At 37.8% G+C, this 23,870-nt stretch overlaps 1 protein-coding gene across 48 annotated transcripts in view; it reads right to left on the bottom strand.

Moving 5' to 3' along the window:
* The window catches only part of PTPRD (protein tyrosine phosphatase receptor type D), a 1,485,253-nt gene that overhangs the window by 342,520 nt on the left and 1,118,863 nt on the right, over nucleotides 1-23,870 (bottom strand). For all 48 annotated transcript variants that reach the window (XM_060762309.2, XM_060762310.2, XM_060762317.2 and 45 more), the window contains one exon: nucleotides 1,508-1,673. In XM_060762309.2, coding sequence (XP_060618292.2) covers nucleotides 1,508-1,592 — 85 coding nt within the window. In that variant the 5' untranslated portion in view covers nucleotides 1,593-1,673. The remainder of the gene's footprint in view (nucleotides 1-1,507; nucleotides 1,674-23,870) is intronic.

Here is a 23,870-nt window from a genome sequence, read left to right as displayed (position 1 = left end):
TGATGTTGTTGTACAATGCGTTAAGATATTGGGCACTTAAGCAGTTCACACCATGAGGTAATCTCCATTAGATTACCTCATTATAATATTTCTAACAGGATCAGAAGGAGGACCATATATTGCTGTCCTGTAACGCTATTCGCAGACTGTATGGATGATTTTATTTACTTATTTATTTATTTGCCATACTTGCATCCCACCATCATAACCCTGAAGGGGGCTCAAGGCGGCCTTACAAAGGCAAAATTCAATGCTGCATGTAAACATACATCAATGGATAAACAAAACATTAAAACCATCCAATTAAAACATAACATTACAACAACAATTTAAATCACATAGTCCAGGTCATATTCCAAGGCCAGTCCAGGTTGTCATTAAAATTAATTTACAATCTCTTATTGCCTCACTCCCATTATTGATCAAAAATCTGATTCCCAGAGCCAAGTTTTTAGTTTTTTTCTGAAGGCCAGGTGGGCGGGGGCTGATCTAATTTCACCGGCGAGGGAGTTCCATAGACCATCCTATGATGAGCTTCCACATGAAATTCCTACAGCTTGGATACTCATGGCATACTGATAAAAAAGCTAATTCATTAATGTGAAGCATTACTAATTATGTTAAAGTTAACCCAAAGAAGCTGCCAGTGGAAAACACTACAAGATCAAGTGACATCAACAAAAACATATAAACAAATCTGTCTCTCTTCACAACAAATTCAAGCAATCTGCTCCCCACCTCTTTGCAGAAAGTCAGAGAACAGCTGGGAGAAAGAACACATGTAAACAAGGCAGACCTAATGATTTCCTAATTAAAAAGGAGATATTATCTTCTCATTAAATGGCAGGCTAATTGACCAAAACCCTACAGTACCAAACCAGGAGATCCAGACTTAGAACCGAGGTGCCTGCAATACACCTAAGTCTCCACACTCTAAAGCCCAGCCTCAAAATTGTCAGTTCTGCTTGGTTTGTTCAAATAGTGTATTTCACGACAGCTGTTGGAAATAATACATTAGAACAGCTGCTGTGACAGACACAAAGGACCTGGAATTTTAATTGGACTGAACACTGCATTGTTTATTTTCCAAAACTTGAAAAGAAAATATCCAAGGAACTGAAAAACACCTAATAAGACTAAGTGATGTTTGCCTTCTGGCAAGCAAGGTTAGGGTTTGTTTTGGCTACACAATTTTGCTATCATTGTCTCTTTGAAATGACAGATCACAAACAAATAAAGAGCAGTAGGAAACCTCCAATGCATAAGAAAAAGGGTATTAGCAAGAAGAAAAAATAGTAAGGAAGTCAGTAAATAATCCCTTTCAAACACTGGCCAAGAGCCAAGGAGGATCCCACAGTGTCTCAAGATAGAGTCAAAAGGAAGCTTATTCAGAGGCCCTCCTAATGTGCCAACTGAAAACAAAACTGTTCATTATAGCCAAGATTTTTTTCTAACGGGGGGGGGGGGGGGGGAGAAATAAATAAAAAGTAGAGGGAGGAGAACTTACTTTCAGCATCAGCAGAGAGTAAGAAGCACAGGAGCACTACTACTGGCCTGGCTATATGCATCATCCGACAGCTTGGCACCAGCATGCTTTGGCGGCTTCGGTCACTGGCTTAGAAGCCACTGCGAGACTCTCCAATCTGAAATTCCAGATGAAGAATTTTCAAAGCCTGCAAGGGGGAAGAAAGAGAGAGAGATGTTTAGAATGTTTCCGCTTCTTCCTCTGCAAAAGTAAAAAAACAAAGCACATTTTAACAGGCAAGATAAAAGCATTAGATTCCTTTCCTAAAGATTGGGATTAGCTTGGCAAAATACCTTGAGAGCTGCACATTTTAACAGTCGTTATACAAAAAGTGAACGCCAAGAAACATCCTTTCTCAAGGCAGCTTGCAACCCACATTGTGATCAACAGTTCCCATGTGCTTCAGTGTATTTTCTTTTCTTAGCACCACACCATTGAGACTGAGCTGTCATTCCAAATGAAGCCCCACTTTAATACTTCACCTACTATAAGCCATGTAGATACTCTAAAGAAGGTTTTAGAAGTATTCAACCTCTAGGACAAAAGCCTGCTAACAAGCAACATACTGGAAGCTGATTTGTTGCATCAGGTAAGAATGACAGAGCTAAATCTGCTTCGCTTCTTAATGCTCTATCTGCTAGGCTGGGATATTGGTATTTGAGGATTAATCTAATAAAGTCTTATCTGGTTTGGCATCTTAAAATCCTTCTCTCCACCCACCCAAAGTTACTGTTTCTTCTCTTATTTACCACTATATGTGAATTATGTAATTCAAATAAATTATGAATACAGATTCCATATTCCAGTTCAGTCAGTTTAATTTTATATCTTGTATAAGAACTAATGAATAATACAGTGTGAGCATCTGCCTTTAAGAAGAAATCAATTTTACTCTACTATATTCACTCCTTCCAAGGTTATGTTGTGGGGGAAACCTTGTAAATGCATTCACTCCCAACTGGAAATTCTAGAGATTTGGAATTTTGTCATTTAATTGTGGAATCAACGTGCTGTTAAGAGATGTGCTTTAAAACTCTGTTCATATAACAATGCAAGTGTTATTTGCAGGAAGAAAAGACTAAGATGAAAAAGGTAGAGTGGAAAAACAATATGACCATTCTACACAACAGCTCTTTTCAAGTTTGTGAGTGATACCAGTTACCTGCATTACAGCCCAAAACAAACATTAATATGTACTGGAGAGAAAGTGTGAGAAATACCCTCCTAGATACCACATTCAAAATCAACTCTTGATTCTAATGCTATTATTGAAAAACACACTAATAAGGAACCTTCATAGGCAATGAACTGAAAGTACCAGCTCTTTTCTTTTACTGCTACCATCTTGGTGCCTGCATTTCAAGTGACAGCAAAGTCCATGAGACATCAGTCCTGTCGGACTCAATTTGTGTCTGTGGAAGCGTATCAGAGCCAACTGCTGCAATAATGATTCCAATGCTATCACAGAAGATGGAAAAGTGTTTTCTGCATGTACCTATCTGACAGAGTGATGACAAAGGGATCAAACCATTTCCAGACAGCAAGGGACTTCTGGACAAAAAAAAACCCCTCTAATACTAGTAGTACTACTTTTCAAGTTGTGCTTCCAAAGAATGCACACATACATTAATGAGAAAATTAATGGTTCAGAGTGATAATGAAGAAGAAAATTTGTGAGCTGCATCCAATATCTTTTCAAACAGGTGATTAATCTAATATACTACTAGAAAACTGTTTTGCTCCTGCATTTCAATTGTGCAATTTGTGGTAGTAAATGAATGGGAGATAATGCAACTTTTAAAAGGTGAAGTACAGCCATCAGGCAGGTTTCATTTTCTCTCTTCACAACAAAATTTTCATTTATTTAAATTTAGTCTGAAAATTTATCAAGAGTTGACCTTGCATATATTCTGCATATTGTGAAATCAGATATAACATGGAAATAAAACTACAGTTGTCCCTCCACACTTGAGGTTTTTCACTTTCATTGAGGGCTGACTGTATTTCCCTCATGCATCTTGATTTAATAGTCACAAGAAACCTGATATTGCAAACTGCATAGTGAAAATCTTTGAAAAAATATAAGGATGGTGCACGCCCCGTCCTAGTCAATCTCAGTTATATAGCCAGACAGTCATGACCCTCTTCCCTGCTTGTATCTGTGTCATGGCTAGTGCCACTGTCAGTTGGCCACAAAGCTCTGTTTCAGTATCTGGCAACACAGTCTCTGCTCGTGTCAGAAAGGGGCACCTAAACAATCAGCAAGAAGGAGACGAGTTTGTGCGGGTTCTTGGGTGCCCCATTCTGACATCAGCAGAGACAACCACAGCAGGCAGGCATTTGGAAGAGCTCCATGGCTGGGTAGGACTGGCAGTAGTGGTAACATGGGGGAGGTAACCGCCCAGCAGGGTCAACGTGGTGCCAGGCCATCTAGGAACCGGTCCTGGATTTATGTATGTGCTGGATTCAGGCTGCTCCAATCCAAATTTACACCAGGCTAAGCTACTCGGTGTTGATCTGCCGAACGTATCTATTCAACTTCTCTTGGTCTTTTACAAATCAACATTCATTGACATAGCCAGTTGTTTTCTTCCTTCAACATATATGGAAAAATATTTCTGAAATTCTACCTACCAAAATATAGTTGTCAATTTTGGAATTCCTAATTACCTGGACTTCCTTCTGAAGTAGAACCAAAGCATCGAGAATTATTGATTCTTTTCTTTTATACTGTACATTGCAGCGGTGGCCAGGGGAGCATTCGCACAATTAAAACTTGTGTGCCAGCTGCGCTCGTACCTTGGGAAGTCAGACTTGGCCACGGTGGTCCACGCTCTCGTTACACCTAGGACAGACTACTGCAATGCATTCTACATGGGGTTGCCTTTGAAGATTGCTCGGAAGCTTCAAATAGTCCAACAAGAGGCAGCCAGGTTAATAACTGGGGCAGCATACAGCGAGCATACAACTCCCATGTTATGCCAGCTCCACTGGCTGCCAGTTTGCTACCGGGCACAATTCAAAGTGCTGGGTTTGGCCTATAAAGCCCTAAACGGCCCCGGCCCAAATTACCTGTCTGAACACATCTCCCCCTATGAATCATTGCGGAGATTAAGATCCTCTGGGGAGGGCCTGCTTTCCGTCCCACCATTGTCACAGGCACGATTGGTGGGGACGAGGGACAGGGCTTTGTCAGTGATTGCTCCCTGGCTATGGAATTCCCTTCCTGGTGAAATCAGGTCGGCTCCCTCTCTCCTGTCCTTTAGAAGGATGGTAAAAACTTGGCTGTGGGACCAAGCTTTCGGGACAGGGCAATTATTATTATTATTATTATTAACTTTATTTGTACCCCGCTAGCATCTCCCAAAGGACTCGATGCGGCTTACACGGGCCGAAGCCACAAAACACAATACAATAGAAAACATAACACAGCGATAAACAAAGCAAATCAAATAATTAAGCAAAATAACCACAATGACAATACATCAAGACACTATTAAAACTGGTTCGGCCAGCGCAATGGGGTACAGGGTTAAAAGTGCTGAGATGGCAGGGGGAACGTAGGATTAAAGTGTGGTGTGCAGCAATGTTAGTTGTGCTAAAGTGCATCTAGGACTTGGGATGGGGATTCCTAATCTGCGAAGGCACATCGGAACAGCCAAGTTTTTAGGTTCCTTCTGAAAACTGCCAGAGTAGGGGCCTGACGAAGCTCTTTTGGAAGGGCATTCCAAAGTCGGGGGGCCGCCACAGAGAAGGCCCTGTCCCGCGTCCCCACCAAGCGCGCTTGCGACGTAGGTGGGATAACGAGCAGGGCCTCCCCAGATGACCGGAGCGAGCGTGTGGGTTCGTAGATGGAAATGCGGTCACGCAGGTAGGGTGGTCCCAAACCGTTCAGGGCTTTGTAGGTGAGCACCTGCACCTTGAATTGGGCTCGGAAAATAAATAAAGCAGCAATGGGAAAGTTGACCAGGCCAATGATTTGACGTGGATGACTAGGACGGTTTTAAATGGTGTGTTTTAATATTTTGATAATTTTTTTAATGTTTATGTATTGTGTGTGAATCTGTGTCCAGGCATTGAATGTTTGCCGTGTATATGCTATGCTCCGCCCTGAATCCCCTTCAGGGCGAGAAGGGCGGAATATAAATGTTTTAAATAAATAAATATAATTGCACAAAGAGATGCAAATTTTCAGTTCTATCTATCTTGTACTTTTCCTACACTTTGCATCAACAATCCAATGTGTATACTTCTGAACTGTGAAAATAGCAGTTTTGATGCAATTGCAAATAAGACTGCAACAAAAATATTATGTGTAATGTTTTATAAATGTGGATAGTGGCCAGGGATATTTATAAAACACTGATTAAAAGCAAACATGATGCGATTGCATGAACAGTTATATTATTTTTGTGCAGCCTTCTAACATGGGTACAAGGAGAGTTGTACATCATCTAAACACCACATGAAGAGAATCTCGATATGATCCTATCAAACAGTACATGTAAAATGTTTTGGTACATTTAAATCTAGGCACAAAATTATATAGTCATGGTCTGTTTGCTGTACATAATACACATCATTTATACAGAGATAGGTTAAAGACACACATAACCTCAACAATCTGACAATTACCCCATTCATTTATTTATTTTCAGTTTTAAAACTAGCAACTCGGGAGGTCTGGAATGTAAGACAGATCAATCCCATGGAATAATAAAGCATTGAAAAAGTCAATTGAGTGGTCTTTCTTCCTCCTCTTTCTAACATGTTGCTTCAAAACCATTCTTGGTACTTCCCAATATCTTTAGGAAGTTTTACATAGGAAGGGTTATGTCACAATATGTTATTCACAGTTGAGGGTTAGAAATAAAGGTTAAGTATTTTGCAGATATTTAAACACCATGCTCTGCTCAATCTCCAAACAGACATAAGCCATTAACAGTAGCACAGACTTTGGCACTGTACCCCAAGTGGCTTTCATTATCGTTCACATTACACAACCTGGAGCCCTGTATTGCTTCTTTCCACTGCACGCTTTCAGAGTGTCATGGCTCTAACAAGCCAGAAAACATACTAATATGTTCCCTTGGTGACCCCTTGGCCTTTAAGGGAGGGGGGAACGCTTTCACAGCGTGTATGTTTACAGCAAGCTTTTAGTATTTCAGGCTCTGAAAACACACACATCTGGAATGTGAAAGAGCTTTTTTCAAAGTATTGCTAGTGAAGTCATGCGGATGGCGGGACTGGGAACATTGAATATGAACAAGGCGAGATACAGACAAATGCTGTTACTTGACACAAGTCTGAGTCTTGACCTACAACCTACTTTAACCTCAGTCCAGATCTCATTCATTGAGGAACAAACAATGGTGCCAAATAGTGCTGAACAGAGTGGTTAGTTTTCTTTCAATCCCTTTGCTTTCAAGTTGCTGAGCAGCAAGCCCATCTGTATGCTACTGAGTCATGTTTTACTCCAGACTCCTAACAGCAAAACGCTAATCCAGAATGGCATTATTACAAACAAAATGGGAAACAACATACAAAGTAGGAAATGAATTAAACTTTCATCCACCCTTCCAAAGTACCAAACCATTCCTGAAGCATTTCAAATGGCATACCAAGTAAGGTGGGAAAATAGGATTTGTGACATGTAAATGAAATATGTACAAGGAGATACAGAGAATAAGAATGCATGGAAAAAGACCCATAATTACATAGAGAATAAAATCTTTCAACAGACAGCACTCTCGAAAAGCAAAACAGGGGTCTCAAGTACTTGCTCTCATTTTCCATACTGAGGCTCTGATTAGATGACCACAACATCACCCATTACTGAGGTTTTATGAAAACACAAGACTTTGAAATATCTTATTCAAAGGAGTACATTCAACAGCATTCATCCACCAGAAGACTAGCATTCACTAGCAAAAGAAATTATCTGTCTGGTTTCAGCCACAACAACCTGCTTCCCACTCCTATTCTGTCCTAGAACAGATGTAGGTTGGAAGAGTGCGACTTGTGGTCTTCAGGGGAGACAGGATAAGCAAATAGCTGTTCTTCCATGGTGTTGAATATAGCTTATGTAATAACCTCTACTAGAAGAACCCTACAGGGTAAAAAATAATAATGCATGTTAAAGATGTGTCTGATTACAAAACAACTGAAATGAACTTTTGAAAGACAAACCAGTACAGCCACGGAATGAAGAATATAAAAAGAGACGTATAAAATGCTGAAATAATATTTTGTGCTGATCAACAACAAAACCCTGCTGACTTTAGGGGAAGACAATAACATGTTTACCCTGGTGTAAGGTAAGAATGGGATCTAAATTTTAAAAAGCGGAAACCCACAATGTGCCTTATGTGGTACACCTACAGGTGCCCTCACTGTCAGCTATTTGCTACTCTTTAACCTACCTGCTAATAAATAATAAGTAAAGAAGAATCTATCAGGATTGTTGAAAGATGGGAACACAGAAAAAATATTTGCTTCCTCAAAGCATGGGAAATGGTATTCAGGGATGTACAATATGTTTTTCTGCCAACATATCAGAATCCTCATGTCTGAAAATACTGTGCTACTTCAGAATAAAATTATGTAAAAACTGTGGCACTGTTTTTAAAATGTTCTTGAAATGCCATATTCTCCATAGATTTGCATTTCTAAGCAGTAAATCCTTTACCTTAAATTTGTAAAGGACTTCAAAAGTCTATGTAGTTCAAATTTCTACAATACAGTGATGTTCATTTACATTACAGTAGAGTCTCGCTTATCCAACATAAATGGGTCAGCAGAACACTGGATAAGCGAAAATGTTGGAAAATAAGGAGGGATTAAGGAAAAGCTTATTAAATGTCAAATTGCATTATGGTTTTACAAATTAAGCACCAAAACATTATTTTTGAAATCCAAAACACCTGGAAGACCAGTTGGAACCTCAATGATATACTGTAGATTAACCATCTCTAGAATCCCATATTGAACATAGAAGAATGGCAACACTGGAAAACCAAAGTTTGTTAAACACTGTCAACTGTCTCCAGAATCTCATCTGAAGCTGGGTGGCACTGTGTTGGGAGGGCTTACCTTGTGCCTTCCAGCCTAGCAGAATGAGCTGGACTGGATAGCATCTTAAGGGGGAGGGGGGGTTTCTAGAATTCTATGCCTCTAATTATCTTTGCTTGGGTTAAGGAGGAGGAGGGAGGAAAAGTGCAAGTTGCTGCTAGGATGTCAGAGGTAAAATGAGGAGGAGGAGGAGGGGGAGGGGGAGGGGGAAGAGAAAGAGTATGGGGGAGAAAAAGGGAGAAGAGAGAGTGAGGATCTGTAGTAGTGTGTGTGTGTGTGTGCAAAAAGAACAGGGGGGTCCTCCGCCCACCCGGCCAGATAAGACCATGACAGAAAGTAGCTAGCCTTCTGCCCCACTCGCCAGCACCAGCTCAGCACCTTGCCCCCTGTGGCCCTTTTCCAAGCCCAGGCCTGCTGCCTTGGCTTCTCTCCCCTATTTACTTCCTTCCAGCCACGGGCCATTTCCCCTCGCCTTGATTTGGAAACAAGACTGGGTTGGAGAGAAATCTCCAAAGCAGGAGAGTGAGGTTTTATGTGCGCCAAGAGCAGAAAGAGAGAGGAGGATTGTGTTTCCTTTTTCCATCCTCCCTCCCTTCTTTTTTCCCCTCCCATCCCTCTTTTTCTTTCGATTTACCCCTCCCCCCTTCCCTTTGGAGATGCGTTTTCCTCCTCCTCTTCCTCCCAGTTTTTGCGCACAGAAAAGAAAGTCACCCGCTCTCATGAGCTCATATCAAAGAGTGCAATTGTTTGAATTGGCCACATGATGGCGGTGGATAATATGGAGTGTCGGATGACTGAAACTCAAATAACTGAAACTGAAACTCTACTGTACTCCTGAGAGATGGCTATCCAGCCTCTATTTTAAGGCTTCCAGAGAGGCTGAATCCATCACATTCCGAACAGGCATTTGCCAAGATATACTACATCAACAGCATTTATCTGATATACCAAAACTGTAATTATTACCTGGGAATTATCTATTCCTAAGAAAACACTGCTCCTGAAAATCTATCCTTTCTGGGCAAGCTATTCACCCCATAGACTCACCCTAATCCTCTATCTTCATTGCAAATCTTCTTGTGAACTGGGAGGGAACACAGCCTTCTTTTCTGACTCCAGGGCAAAATACCACTACCTAGGGATGAGATGTCCTATTCCTTGCAAGGTGCTGATGCTTCACGGTTTGGAGAGGGGACTTGGGTATATAGAATCATAGAATCAAAGAGTTGGAAGAGACCTCATGGGCCATCCAGTCCAACCCCCTGCCTAGAAGCAGGAATATTGCATTCAAATCATATTCTTACAGTCATCACACTTCAGCTTGCTATAAATTCTTGTCTGATTTGTATATAAGCCTTAAGGTCAGGAATTGGACCAAACTATAGCTGACTAGAAGTATGGATAAAAAAATGGTTGAAAAGCTTGTTTTCTGAGTCCTAGGAAACCTTGACAGGAGTTTTCAAAAGAAAATTGGTAACTTACTCTGTACAAAGCTTTTGTGTATTTTTTTTCTCAGCAAGGGCATTTTTTCAAAGGAAACTTTAAAAAAGGTAAGTGGTGAATGAAGATTGAAGAAAATAAAGAAGGGGGAACAGAGGTAAAGAGGTCAAATCAGAAATGGAGCTCTAAAATAATTAGGGAAATGTTATCGACATATAGCAATTACTCAAAACATTTTAGGTGACGAGATACTCTTGGGAAAACAAGAGAATTATGTAAACATAGCCATTCAAAGAAAAGGGGATAATAGAGACCAGTAGAAACTATGTATGCTGGAGAAATGGAAGAGTTAAGGAGAAAGAAAGGCTTGTGTAGAATGCTCTTTGCAGTAGAATTCTACCACATATGTCTTCTACAAGCATTTCAGCACTGCAAAGAAGACCACAAGCCAATAGTCAGTTTGGAGGCTAAATTTCACTTACTGATCATCCAGTCAATTCTCAATGCTGGGTTTTAGTGCAGAAAGGCAAATTACTATGGTCTTCCAAATAAAAAATAGAATATAGAGATGGAGTTATTAAATTTCCACTAACCGGTCATTATCAATATTAGAGATTGAGAAATAACAAGGACAGTCATGCAACTAGTTCTGTGAACTTGTGCTTCTTGAATAATAGACTGCCTTGGCACACCTAAGACTAAATAAAAGGAATTTAAATAAAGATAGGGACAACAAGGGCACTGTGTATCACATATCAGTGTGGAGGACAAATACAGTTAATAAAGTTCAAAGAGCTTCTTTCATTGTTTAATGTTTAATTACAAATAATGCAGAATTTATTTTAAGAACATGTTGTAGTGAGTTTCTAATTAATTTGTAATCTATGTGTTGTAATAAGGTTCTAATTGACTAGGGCAAATTTATCACCACAAGACATACCCTTTCAAAATCAGTGAATTTGTATCTTTACCATGGTAACCTAACACGTAGGTTTATTATATATTAATTACTGCAGACAATAAAATATGAGCTAACCAAAGATACCAGTATTTTATCAGTTACATTTAGTCTAAAAAAGGGGGCCAGCAGGTATGCTATTTGCCATCCTTAAAGAACATATCTGAGCCATAAAAAGGGGTAACTGCAAATGTATTTCTCTTACTTACGACAAAACTTGGTAAACCACTGAAATATTAAAGAAATTAGGTTAAAGCTATAGTAATTGGATTGTATAGATGAAACAGCCACAACTCGGTAAAAAAAAAAAAGCAGCAGTAATACACTGAATTCATGCATGCCATTCCATGTCTACTTCTAGGTTTGTTTTGTAAACAGATTTCATGCTCAACTGATGAACAAGGAGGAACATCAATAACTGCTGAAGCCTTGTCATAGAGGGAGAGAAAATTTGTACAGTCCAGCAGTCACAAATGACTTGGCCCACCTCTAATCCAGGAACACCATCAGGCAAAAGAAACAGAAAGGCAATCAGCGCAGAAAATAATAGAACACATTAGCTGAGCAAGAAATTTTCTTCCATTACAAAAAGAATATAGGATTTTGGATTGTTTCTTCACCAATAATTTTCAAAAGCTCTCACAGAAACACAGGACACAGATGTCTAATCTATACCTAACAGAAAAAAACAACTATGAAAGCTTGACATTTGTGTTTGAAAGCTTCAGTAAACCAGTACCAAGAAATAAAATCTTGCAATTAAAAAAATAATGTATGATTTGTCCAGATCACAACTGCTAGATACATTTGGGCTACAAAAAAAAAAAAAAAGGAAATAGCCAGGCAGCATTCTTAGGCTAATGTCTTTATTAGCAAAGAGTAACACCGATAGTAACAGCACTCTATGCAGTCATACTGGCCACATGACCTTGGAGGCATCTACAAACAACGCCTGCTCTTCGGCTTAGAGATGGAGGTGAGTCAGACACAACTAGACTTAATGTGAAGGGGAAACCTTTACCTTTACTTTTTTTTTTTTTTTTTTTAGTAAACTTGAAGGCTATTACAACTACATATGTTGTTATAATCTAGACTTTGGATGCTAATGAACTTCTACATGGCCCTTCCAACATTGAGATTTTGCAGTTCAAAATTTTGCAGTTCAAGATTTTGCAGTCTGTGGTTGGGCGCAGAACTCATCCTGAGTGCTATTTTCCAAAAGCCAACCCCAGAAAACTTTCATATTCTTAAAAAATACCTTATAACAATAATAAAACTACAGATCAAGAACTATAAAGATATTCAAGCAATCCACCAACTAATGATTTAAAGAAGAAAAATTTAAATACCACGGCAAAAAACCCCTTGTTTTTGAATGTGATACCAATCATATGTCCTTTGTTAGGATATGAAGGTACTTGACAGATCATAATAAAGGTGTAAATCTTTATAATTTTTATCTTGCAGGCAAGAATGAATAATTGTACAAACTTTCTCCTCACTACAAGCAAATTATTAAAAACCATGCTATTTGTAGTGTAGTGTGTGTAGCATTTTTAGGCAGAAAATGCTGGGCTTTGTGCATCAATTTTCTTTACAGAAAATGCCATTCTAAGTGCAAAAAGTAAGTCTACTTTTCATGAACTGTGAAGATTGCCCGCTGCCTAGGATTCTCATTGTAAAATTTTCCCAACAGTTTAGAAACCTGCTTTCCAACCATTTTAATACGTATTTTTAAATATTTTCCCCATCCCTATATCACAGAATATCAGGTTTTTCAAATTGTCTTCATAGCTCTAAGGAAGAAAATGTATTTATTGTTTATACTTCATGTATACTGAATTTTCAGGTTATTTTACTACCGCATTGTTCCACAACACTAAATTAGTTACAATTTCCTTTCAATTTAAATTTTATAAAACTGTGTTATATGGCAGTGTAGATGGGGCCTTAGTTAATGAAGCCACCTTGTTTCCACTAACCATAGGAGCTTGAGTGAAGGTCTATACATGTCTTTTAAACCGTTTATAGGTTTTCAGTCTCAAGAGTTCAGATGAAGAAGAATTCCCAGTTAAACTAAAACAGAAGCAGAACTTCAATTTCATGGTTCCAGTGGAGGTGACAGAAAGAGAAGCAGGAAAGCCCAGAACAAATGAATCTCTGGTTATTAATTACATTTAAGATTACCCAGACCATGCTTACACAGAAAACTGTTTACTACAAAGAGAGCAAGAGAATAAAAAGGGGTCAGAGCTATTTCCATATCAATCCTAACACTTTTATGCATTACATGTAATTTTGCTTGCATTGTAACATCACTAGATGTTCTGGAAAGTGGCATAAAGGCATATCTACTTTTTAAGCCATTTTGTTGGAATAGGACAAATAAACAGACAAAATTACAAATATTGTGCATTCTTTCATTATTATAGTTGATGTTATGCCCAGAACAGTTCAGAATTAAAGAAGCATTTCAATTATTGAATCACTAACCACAGTCACCTTTGGGATGGCTAACAAGACCTGTTTGGATATGTTTGTTCTTATATGCTGATAGCTCTTTGTTATATTACACACAAATAATATCCACACAAATGGCAGCCCTACAACTAGAGAAATAAATATAAATCTCCTATGTACAGTAGAAATGGAAATGAATACCATTTCCATTTCACAATCACAGGTTGATAAATGTCTTTTTAACAACAAATCAGACAGCATGATTGAATTTGTAAACAGTATATTGAAAGAAAAACTACACATTGTACTACTTTAGAAAGAAACATAGAATCATAGAATCATAAAATAATACAGTTGGAAGAGGCCACATGGAGCATCTAGTCCAACCCCCTGCCATGCAGGAAAAGCACCATCAAAGTACCCTTGAAAGATGGCCTCTGTTTAAAAGCTTCCAAGGAAGGAGCTTCCACCACATTCTGAGGCAGAGCTCCACTGCTGAATAGCTCTTACAATCAGGAAGTTCTTCCTAATGTTCAGGTCGAATCTCCTTTCCTGTAATTTGAAGCCAGTGCTCTGAGTGACATGCAACTTTGTTTGCACAGGCTAAACCTGAATAATTCCTTGTTCCCTAACCTTAATTTTACACTTTCCTGTAGTTGCCATACATTCCTGCATTAAAAGTCCAAGCTAATCAAAACATGCCACCCCCTTGTGTAGATTAGATGCACAAAACATTTGCCTGTCAAATCTTGATAAAGAGCATACTTTTTCTATCTTCTTAAAGTAGATAGGGTGTTAAGATGTCTTTAAAGAGACAAGACAGTCCATATACAGCCCTCCTCAAGAGACATAGGTACTTCTTGTGTCTCATACGTTTAGACAACATACTCATTATCCAAATAAATTGTTGTAAGCATCATTTCATTTTACCAGCAGAAAAGGCTGTCATATCAAATGAGTCACACAGTGGACAATGGACATTATGAATTTATATTTCCATTTCAGAGCGATGATTGTAATGATCCCAATAGCTCTGGCATGTAGCCGGGGGGGGGGGGGGGGTTCGCGAAAAGGCCTTACTGGTGCATTATTTAAACTGTTATGTTTATTCATATAATGGTCTGATCACCATACTCAATATATCCCATATGCATGGGGGTATTGGGGTAATGATACAAAAGGTTTGCTAGGGTAGACCCTCTTTCACTCAGACACAGCCCCCCCCCCGAAACTCAGCCCCCCGCCGAACCCCCCCCCTGAAAAAATTCAGCCCCCCCCCCCCCCCGGAATGAAATCCTGGCTACAGGCCTGCAATAGCTATTCTGGCCAGAGATTGATGGATGCACCTTGAAAAATGTTTTGTTCGTTGAATCAATTTCACCAAACTCCAGAAAAGTTTCCACGAAGATATTCCTGGGCCTTTTCACCATTATGATCCCATGTAAACAACAGAATAGCAATTCTAGTCACCCCTAACTTCACAGATGTGGTCCAACTATCATTAGGTAGAGTAAAAAAAAATAGCCTTCTAAAGCTGGTATATACCTAAGACCATTTATGTAACAAAAAAAAGACAGTTACCATCTGGATTGTATAAAGTTGCTTCATCATAGCATTTTTCATTAATAGGCTGCCTCTGTAAATCAGAGTAGGAATTAAGCAGTTCTCCGGATATTATTGGACTTCAAGCCAACTTAGTCACTTATGTGAAAGACTGGGAATTGCAATTCAGCAATGTCTGGAAAGCCAAATGATTCTCACCCCTCTTATAAATGCTTAAAGGATGTCTACAATATATCAATTATCCATTCAATATCTGATATGAAAGTATATGAGCCTTGGATCTTTCTGTTACTATAGGTTCAATATAATTTATTATTTTAGACACGTGTTTAATAAAGCAAGTAGAATTTTAAGTGCATGAAGTAATGAAATGTCAAGTATCGTCTTTAAGATATTTATATTCTCTATTCCTGTAAAATCACTATTGGTTGATAAGACTTTCATATCCTTTAGAAACAAATCAGACTGACGCAGACATAATATCTACAGATTTATTGTTTCCCTTAAATTGCAATCCTACACTCTCTTACCTGTGAGTAGGGAACAAAAACTGTTGTGGATCTTAACACTGAGACCCCATCTACATTGCCATATAATGCAATTTGAACTACATATATGATCACTGAAGAGGATCATATATTGCAGATTTAACTGAATTGAACAGGATTATATGAGTCTACAATGTCATATAATCGAGTTCAATCTGAATTATAATGGCAGTGTAGATGGAGTGGGCACATAGAGAATCATATGTTTAGGTATGCTACCTGATTGTTTCAGAAAGACAATGGGAGTTAGATGTGACACTTCTTTTCAAAGATTACTTTAATTTTTAATTTTAAAGAAAGACTGAAGTTTTTTATGGAACACTGCAGTGCACTTTGAGAGGGTTTCGTGTTTCAAAGAAGAAATGCTTGAGCAACTGATGCTAATCCAAGGAGGTTGCTTGCTGCTTCACACTCTATTATAATGGAGAAGTCTCTTGATGTGTGTGCTCTCCCTGGAGTATTGTTCCAGATTGATTACCATCTTTATAATGAAATGCTCAATTACTGCTTTGAAATAGGTAATTATAAAGTGTGTGTGTATTTTCCAGTCAGAGATTTTGTTTTGATTCCCCCACCCCTTTTAATTATCAGTGCATGAAAGGCAACTGAAGAAGTTCTAACTACAGTAAGCTTTCTTTTAGAAAGAAAAGAAAAACTATTTCTGGTGTCCTTCATAAAATTGTATTGAACTTGTGATTTACAGCGAGAGTTTTAGTTCCAACTGCATGTAATGCATAAATTATAAATATAGAGACAGAGAGATATAAAATTCAGTCATCGTGGCCCCATCTATACTGCCATATGATGCAGTGTACGTAGATGTACATAATGTAACAACTGCACTGAACAGCATTATATGTGTCTCCATTGACCATATAATGCAGTTTCAAACTGCAATTATACAGCAGTGCAGGTGAGCCCAAGGTCTTGCACATCTTTGTCACTGAATGAACATTTTCAGACCCTTTTATGAAGAAGAAACAAGTTACAACTATCCAACAGCACACATTTTATAAGTTTTATAAGTTCTGATCTATTTCTTCTTCTTAGATTTGTAAGCTGGATGTTTTCCTCTGTTTCTGCCTAATGATAACATGTTCAGGATTGAAGTGTTTTCACAGTAGTCTTGGTTATATAAAAGTTACTCATACTTTCTTAATCGTTGAAGGAAACCCTCCAAACACAAGGAGAATGAGACAAGGATAGGGTAGGCAAAATGCCATCAAGTAGATATAAGTGATTTTAATGTTTGTGTATATTTATAGTTTAATGTCCCGGCATTGAATGTTTGCCTTCTACACATTGTGCTCCGCCCTAAGTCCCCTGCGAGGTGAGAAGGGGGGAATATAAATGTTTCAAATAAATAAATAAATCTGACACAGACTTTAAGTTCAAAGGAGATCTTTGATAAGTTTTAAACGGTCTTCTACTTTATGTCATTATTGTTCAGATATGGGATAATAGCACTTAAATGAACCCACCATGTTTACCACCAGTTACAGCATCACATCATTTATTTATTTGTTTATTTATTTATTTACTGCATTTATATACTGTCCCTCTCAGCTCGCAGGCGACTCGGGATGGTTTACAGTTGTTGTCAAGACCATAAAATACAATTTCAATATAATAAAACAATTGAATAATAAAACCACAACAGAATCAATAAAATCAATAAAAACATATATCATTACGGTCTCCTCATTAACGTCCAACCACATCATCAAACCATTCAATTTTCCTATGTCTGCTACACTGTATTTGCAAATGCCTGTTCCAAAAGCCAAGTTTTAGCTATTTTCCGAAATGTTAAAAGGGAGTGGGGCGATCTGATGTCCTTAGGGAGGGTGGGGCCACCAGTCAGCCCTTCGAATTCACTGGACTTAGGGGAGTAAGGCCCCTGTGAAAGTGAAAAACGGTAAATACAGAAATTTTATTTAAAAAATACCGAGGGGAATATCTTTTTAGGAATTCCATCACAAATCTAGGTCAACTTCTGCTGGAAGCAGATCACAGAATTACACTGGAGAGCCTAGAGATTCCTAAAGAGGTGATCTCTCTAAAATCTCTTGGTCCTTTAGCATGACTATAGCATCACACTGAAGGAACCAGTGATTCCTAGAAAAAAACATGTTTAATCAAATATGTAAATAATAAAATCACAAAAGCAAAGGCTAAAAGAGCGTCTGGGGGGATTTTAATCTTTTTTCTGTGCTTTAGTTTCTTGCATGTTTTTAAAAATATTATAAATGTTATTGTATTATTGATGTTTTAATTTTTTATGTTTTATGTCTAAATGTTATTTTATGTTTTAAGCTTTAATGTAGTTAGGGTTTTAATTTACAGTTACATGTTATTGTCTAGATATTATGTTTTGGTTGTCACATGTATGTACGGCATTGAATTTTGACTTGATTATGTTGGAATCTGCTTTGAGTTCCTTCAGGGGAAGAAAAGCATGTGTGTGATATAATAAACAAAATAAATAAATTAAACTTAGTTTCAATTTATTTATTTATTTATGATGGCTAGGGGGCTCAAAAATAGCAAATGGCCCAAGCATCTCTGAGAGATCCTTCCACCTATGATTAGAATAAATCTTATTTATTGCTGCACACCTCTTGGAACAAAAACATGTACCAAATCCCTGTCCTGAGCTTCCATACATCATCCCTTAAATGATCGATGTCCAAATTAACTTTAGAATCACATCTGTCCTTTGTGGTGAGAGCTCTCTATGTGTTAGCAACTGCAGAGTTGGTTGCCATTCTACAACACAGCAATGGCAACAAACTCCTTAAGCTCTTCCATAGTTAAATTATTATAAGTTCTAGGGAATCATACTTATTTAAGTAATATTCATTTTGAGGGATTCGCTTCACTGAGATTTGTGATTATTACTGTTTTATCCTTGTACTCCATGTAGGTGCTATATACACATTTCGACATAGAAAATAAGCATTTTATCACTCCATCTATGTCTCCCTTTAGTTACAAATATGTGTTGAATGAATATGTATCTAAAATGCATCAAGAGAGAGAAAATGTAAACCTGGATAAATTCCTTCTTTATCTCAGTCCAAAATTAAGAGAATGGCATAGTATTCTCTACACATGTGAATACATCTTAAAATCATTCCATGTCATCTAATATGCACAAAACATTCAGAGAAATGGTTCATATGGATTACAAATAATAGTGATCATTTTATAATATTTTACAGTTACACTTTTGCATATATTTTTTTACTAATAATAAACAGATGTGGCATTTTATCGGGATTTATCGGATTTGAGTGATTCCATTTTTGGGTGCAGGCACAGCTATGTTCATCTGTTGCTATTAAAGCAACAAAGTATCTGGCATCTTGAAAGTCTATACATTTTATTTAATGCAAGCTTTTGCAACCCACTGTATACAGTGAGGGGATCTGTAAGGGCTGCAATAGATGATAGCTCATACCAAATAAAACGAGTTACTCTTTAAAGTAACACAATATTCTTTGTTATAAGGATTCAAGATGTGACTTAATAGCATGTGATACTTGCTGCTAGAATACCACCTGTGAAGCAATGGAAACAAAAGAACAATATCAACAGCTTCAGAATGGAATAGTACCATACTGGATTTTGCTTTGATTCCTAAATTATATCCTGCTCAAAGAATGAAAGAGATAAATACCTTCTTACAAAAATGATCACCAAATATTCATCGCCGAGAGAAAGTGCCTCAAATGAAAACAGGTATAAGGAATCGCTTTAGAAAATTATAAGTCCTTGCTATTACAAAGGATGTTGTGTGTCATATAATCCCAGTTTTTTATTCATAATTGATTAAAAATAATGCAGTAATTATAATGATTGCAGGCAATTAAAATATGCAAATTCCCACTTTCCTCTCTCTAAGGGACTAAGTCCTCAAACCATAGATTAAAATACCTTCATGAGATACTTAGGGAGACATTTAGCCTAACAAAATTTGCCATCAGAATATTTAGTCTAATTTGAGTAAGCCTCCATTGCAATAAGCAATCATTCCAACAAAGCCTCCATTAAACAGGTATTGTAAAACTACATGTAAAGACTCTCCTCTATTACATCAGCCTATGAATGGTTAGTATATTAGCCTACTAATGGTTACCGCTTGGTGGGAGAAGGCCTTTTCAGTGGCTGCTCCCAGACTGTGGAATTTCCTCCCAAGAGAAACAAGCCTGGCCCCATCCCTGTTGGCTTCTGCAGACCTTCTTCTGCATTTGGAGAAGGATAAGGGGCAAGCTTTGGGGAGGTTGAGTGGGATTGGTGTGTGTGCCTGTGTATTTATTGTATTTTAATCATTTTTAACACACTGTTACTATTTGTTTTTTAACTCTTGTACTGCACTTTTTAAACTTGACTAAGTATGGGATTATTAGTCACCTTGAGTCCCCACGGGGAGAAAGGTAGGGTATAAAGTTCATCATCATCATCATCATCATCATCATCACCACCACCACCACCACCACCACCACCATCATCATCAATACACAATAGAACCATTGAAACAATGGGCTTTACTTATATTTTGATTTGCCATTCAAAAATGGATTCAGAGATTAACCAACACAATTCAAGCCAATGTGTCCTGGCTCCCAAAGATGGCTCCAGTCTCCCAATGCCTTTCACATCAATTCCTATGAAATGACATTTTTCCTGAGCCATCAATCAATATGAAGTGATGGGGAAAGGTTTTTAATTTAAAAAATCGGAAGATTGGGGGAATATATTTCCATTCCTGTGCACTCCTACAACAAAAGCAGAGGTGAAAGCTTTGACACTTAAAATAGTTTTTTCAGTAGTTGACATGATCTGGCTTACTGTGCCCAAAACTCCAGAAATGAATCATGGGCTAAATAACTTCATTATTATTTATTAAAAGGGTAACAAAAGAAATTGGATGACATGAAGAAATGAACACAAGAATTCCTAGCACCTCTCCCTAGGATTAGTAAATTAAACTGGAATTCAACAGATCCCTGTATGTGCTATCAAACTGACATAACATGAATGGTCAGCTCAGAGGATTTAAGAATGGCTGTTTAATAATGTGTGAAGTCCAGTGGTTGTCCAACAAAATGGAGATGGCATAATGTCTTGTATCTTTGTGAGATAAGAGAGAATATAAATTCCAGAAACATAATCCTATTTTTGCACTTGAATGAAACCTACTGTGCATTTCTTTGCTTCATGAAGATGAGATGCATTTGTAATGAATGCTAGAAAGATTATTCCAAGTTGATTTGATACATTTATTCATCGGAGGAAGATATTTTGTAAGGTAGTGTGTATTATATTGCTGTAATATTTCCAACTTGAGTTAGTGAGAAGAACTTATTCCAAATAACGCTTTTACAAATGAAAATGTCTAGATTATATAGTGACTGCTGCAAAACTGACATCATTTCTTCATCTGATCATTTATTTCTTTTACTCTTTCTATACATTCAAGTTTTAACATCACTTTTTGTATCCCTAACTTATGTTCTTTCATTTGCACTGTAAACTACACATTAACAGATCATTCACTAAAGAATCTGGGAGATGAAAATATTTTCCCATTTTTACCTTTGAAAAATCAAATCCCACATTTACTGTATTGTAGCAAAACTTCAATTTCGCTCCTGCTTTCAAGCATGGAATAAAAAATAAACAAAATATTTCCAACACACAAAAAAGACTACGACAATTGCATTTCCACATATTTATTCATCTGTTATTTCTTACTTACATTTCTATTTTGATTGCTCCAATGAGGAGTAGGTGTGGCTTTTACTTTCTCCATGTTATCATCACAGCAATCTGTGAAGTATGGCATAGTGCTATAATTTTATATTATGTATCTTCATCTACCTATTTTCTGTTTTGAGATGAACTAACTTTAAACTGTTAATGATCTTATAGTTATCACAAGCCACACATCCAGGCTCAGACATAATAAACTTCAATTAGTAGAAAAGCGGATGCAGATATTCCAATTTCTTTCTAATTGCCATGTAGAAGACAAATAGGGACGAAGGGAGCAGATAAGGTCAGGTTTCAGGTAGGTAACACTTTCTTGTGATTAATTGTTATACATGGAGTGTGACAATGTGGGTAACATTCAAATGTTGTTTTTTTTTGATGGATGCAGACTTTTTAAACAGCTTTTTATTTCTATTTATGTATTTATATCTTTTCTGAAATACTCAAGGCAGCTCGCAATCATAAGACAGCAATAAACACAGAAACCAGAAAAATTAAGAACAGCAATAACTTCTACTCCTTAAAAAATAGTGGCACCACACAACTTATCAAACATAATGATCCTAACTCCACAGTTGCAGTAAACCTATCTTTGAAACTTTCCAGAAAATCTTCTTAAAAGAAAGCTTTGCATAAAAGAAAGTGAAAAGGAAAAGTACAGATACAATTCTTTGAAGATGTCATGGCCGTCACCAGGAAAGTCATTCTCTTTACTACTAACTTCCTTATGTTTTTCAAAAAATGTCTACGCAAGCTTACAAGATTATAATCAATGCAAAGAAAATGATTTTTAAAAGTCATGGAAACATTTGTAATGTCATTGAAATGCCAATGTACATTGTGGGGTACACCCCTGTTGCGTCAGCTCCACTGGTTGCCAGTCTGCTACCAAGCAAAATTCAACGTGCTGGCTTTAGACTATAAAGCCCTAAACGGTTCTGGACCAGCTTACCTATCCGAACGTATATCTCGCTATGAACCATGTCAAGATTAGGATCCTCTGGGGAGGCCCTGCTCTCGGTCTTACCATCCTCGCAGGTGCGGTTGTTGGGGAAGAGAGACAGGGCCTTCTCAGAGGTGGCCTCTCGGTTGTGGAACTCCCTCCCTAGTGACATAAGATTAGCTCCCTCCCTCCTGACCTTCAGGAAAAAACTGAAAACTTGGATTTGGGACCATGCGTTTGGATAATTTATGAGTGCAAAAAGTGAAAGTGGAATTGTGCAATGAAAATTGGAATGGTATTGGATTATGTGATTTTAATTATGTTAATGTTGAAATGTTTTAATGGTTGTTTATGTTTTATCTGAATGATATTGCTGTATGGCATCGAAGTCTAAAGAGATTCTGATAGCTATGCCCAAAAAGCCACCCTCATCACACACAAACCTTTTATATATATATTTTCTTATGCAAGGCTGATGGAGTTATCCAATAAGTTCTAAGAAGACCACTGTATTAAGTGCTACCTCATTGTCTAGCAGTCATTGTCATTAACTTCCAAGTGCAGAGGTGGAGACAGTCTGGACACATATGGTGGCATTAAGCAGTACTGGGAGCAATACATGTAACATGGTAGGTAGCATATGATGACATCCCAGAGGTCCAAGAGCTAGGTCACTATAACTTATTCCCTCTGGGCTCGCACTTTTGGAAAAGTAGAAAAAATAAAGGAAATATAGAAGCCAAGAAAGGAAGCTCACTGGATGACCTGAGCCATGCCACATTCTCTAAATTTCAAAATAAAGTAATGGCAAACCTCTGTTAAACAAGTATTACCAAGAAAAACCCATGATAGGCTCAATTTAGGTTCGCCAAATGTTGGAAACAAAAAAATAACAATGACAAAGATCCTGCTCGAAAATAACATCCACATCCATAGTTCTACACCATAGTAATCACAACCACTTCTAGAGTTCTCCTAAGAATCTGACCAAATAGCAATGTGTAAATAGATTTGCTTCCTCAATCCACTGAAAGCAGTAGGTCTGAGTGGTCAATTCCTGTTTCACATTTGCCAACGTGAAAGAGAACAGGCATTACATCTCCCCTGAAAAAGAGAGAACTGATTGGCAAGTACACTAGCTTTCACAATTCCTGAACTATGCTGACAAATTTCAGCAGTGAGCCACCAGTTTTCTCATCCTGCATCCTAAGAATTGATTCATTGGCAATGGACTTCCCAACTGCTTACAATATCATAGACTCATAGAGTTGAAAGCACTGTAAAGACCATCCCAGCAAACAGGAATAAACAGTAAAAACATTCCTCAGGGATGGCCACCCAGGCTTTATGAGCTCAAAGTTTGCAGTCATCTCCAGATTTGACAAGTGTACCCTTTGTTCCATGATCCAAGACTTGTATAACAGAAACCGAACAACATTAGGCACAGTACAGAACTTTGTTATTTCCTGCATAGCAGGGGGTTGGACTAGATGGTCCATGTGATCTCTTCCAACTCTATTATTCTATGATTCTACTTTTTCTGTCCTGGAACTTGCTGTTCTTCCCTGTCCTAGAACATGATAT

This window comes from Anolis sagrei, chromosome 2 (assembly GCF_037176765.1).
Source record: "Anolis sagrei isolate rAnoSag1 chromosome 2, rAnoSag1.mat, whole genome shotgun sequence".
NCBI classification, from domain to species: domain Eukaryota; kingdom Metazoa; phylum Chordata; class Lepidosauria; order Squamata; family Dactyloidae; genus Anolis; species Anolis sagrei.
The sequence above is the reverse complement of the archived record's forward strand: the minus strand, read 5'-3'. Positions and strand labels throughout refer to the sequence as shown.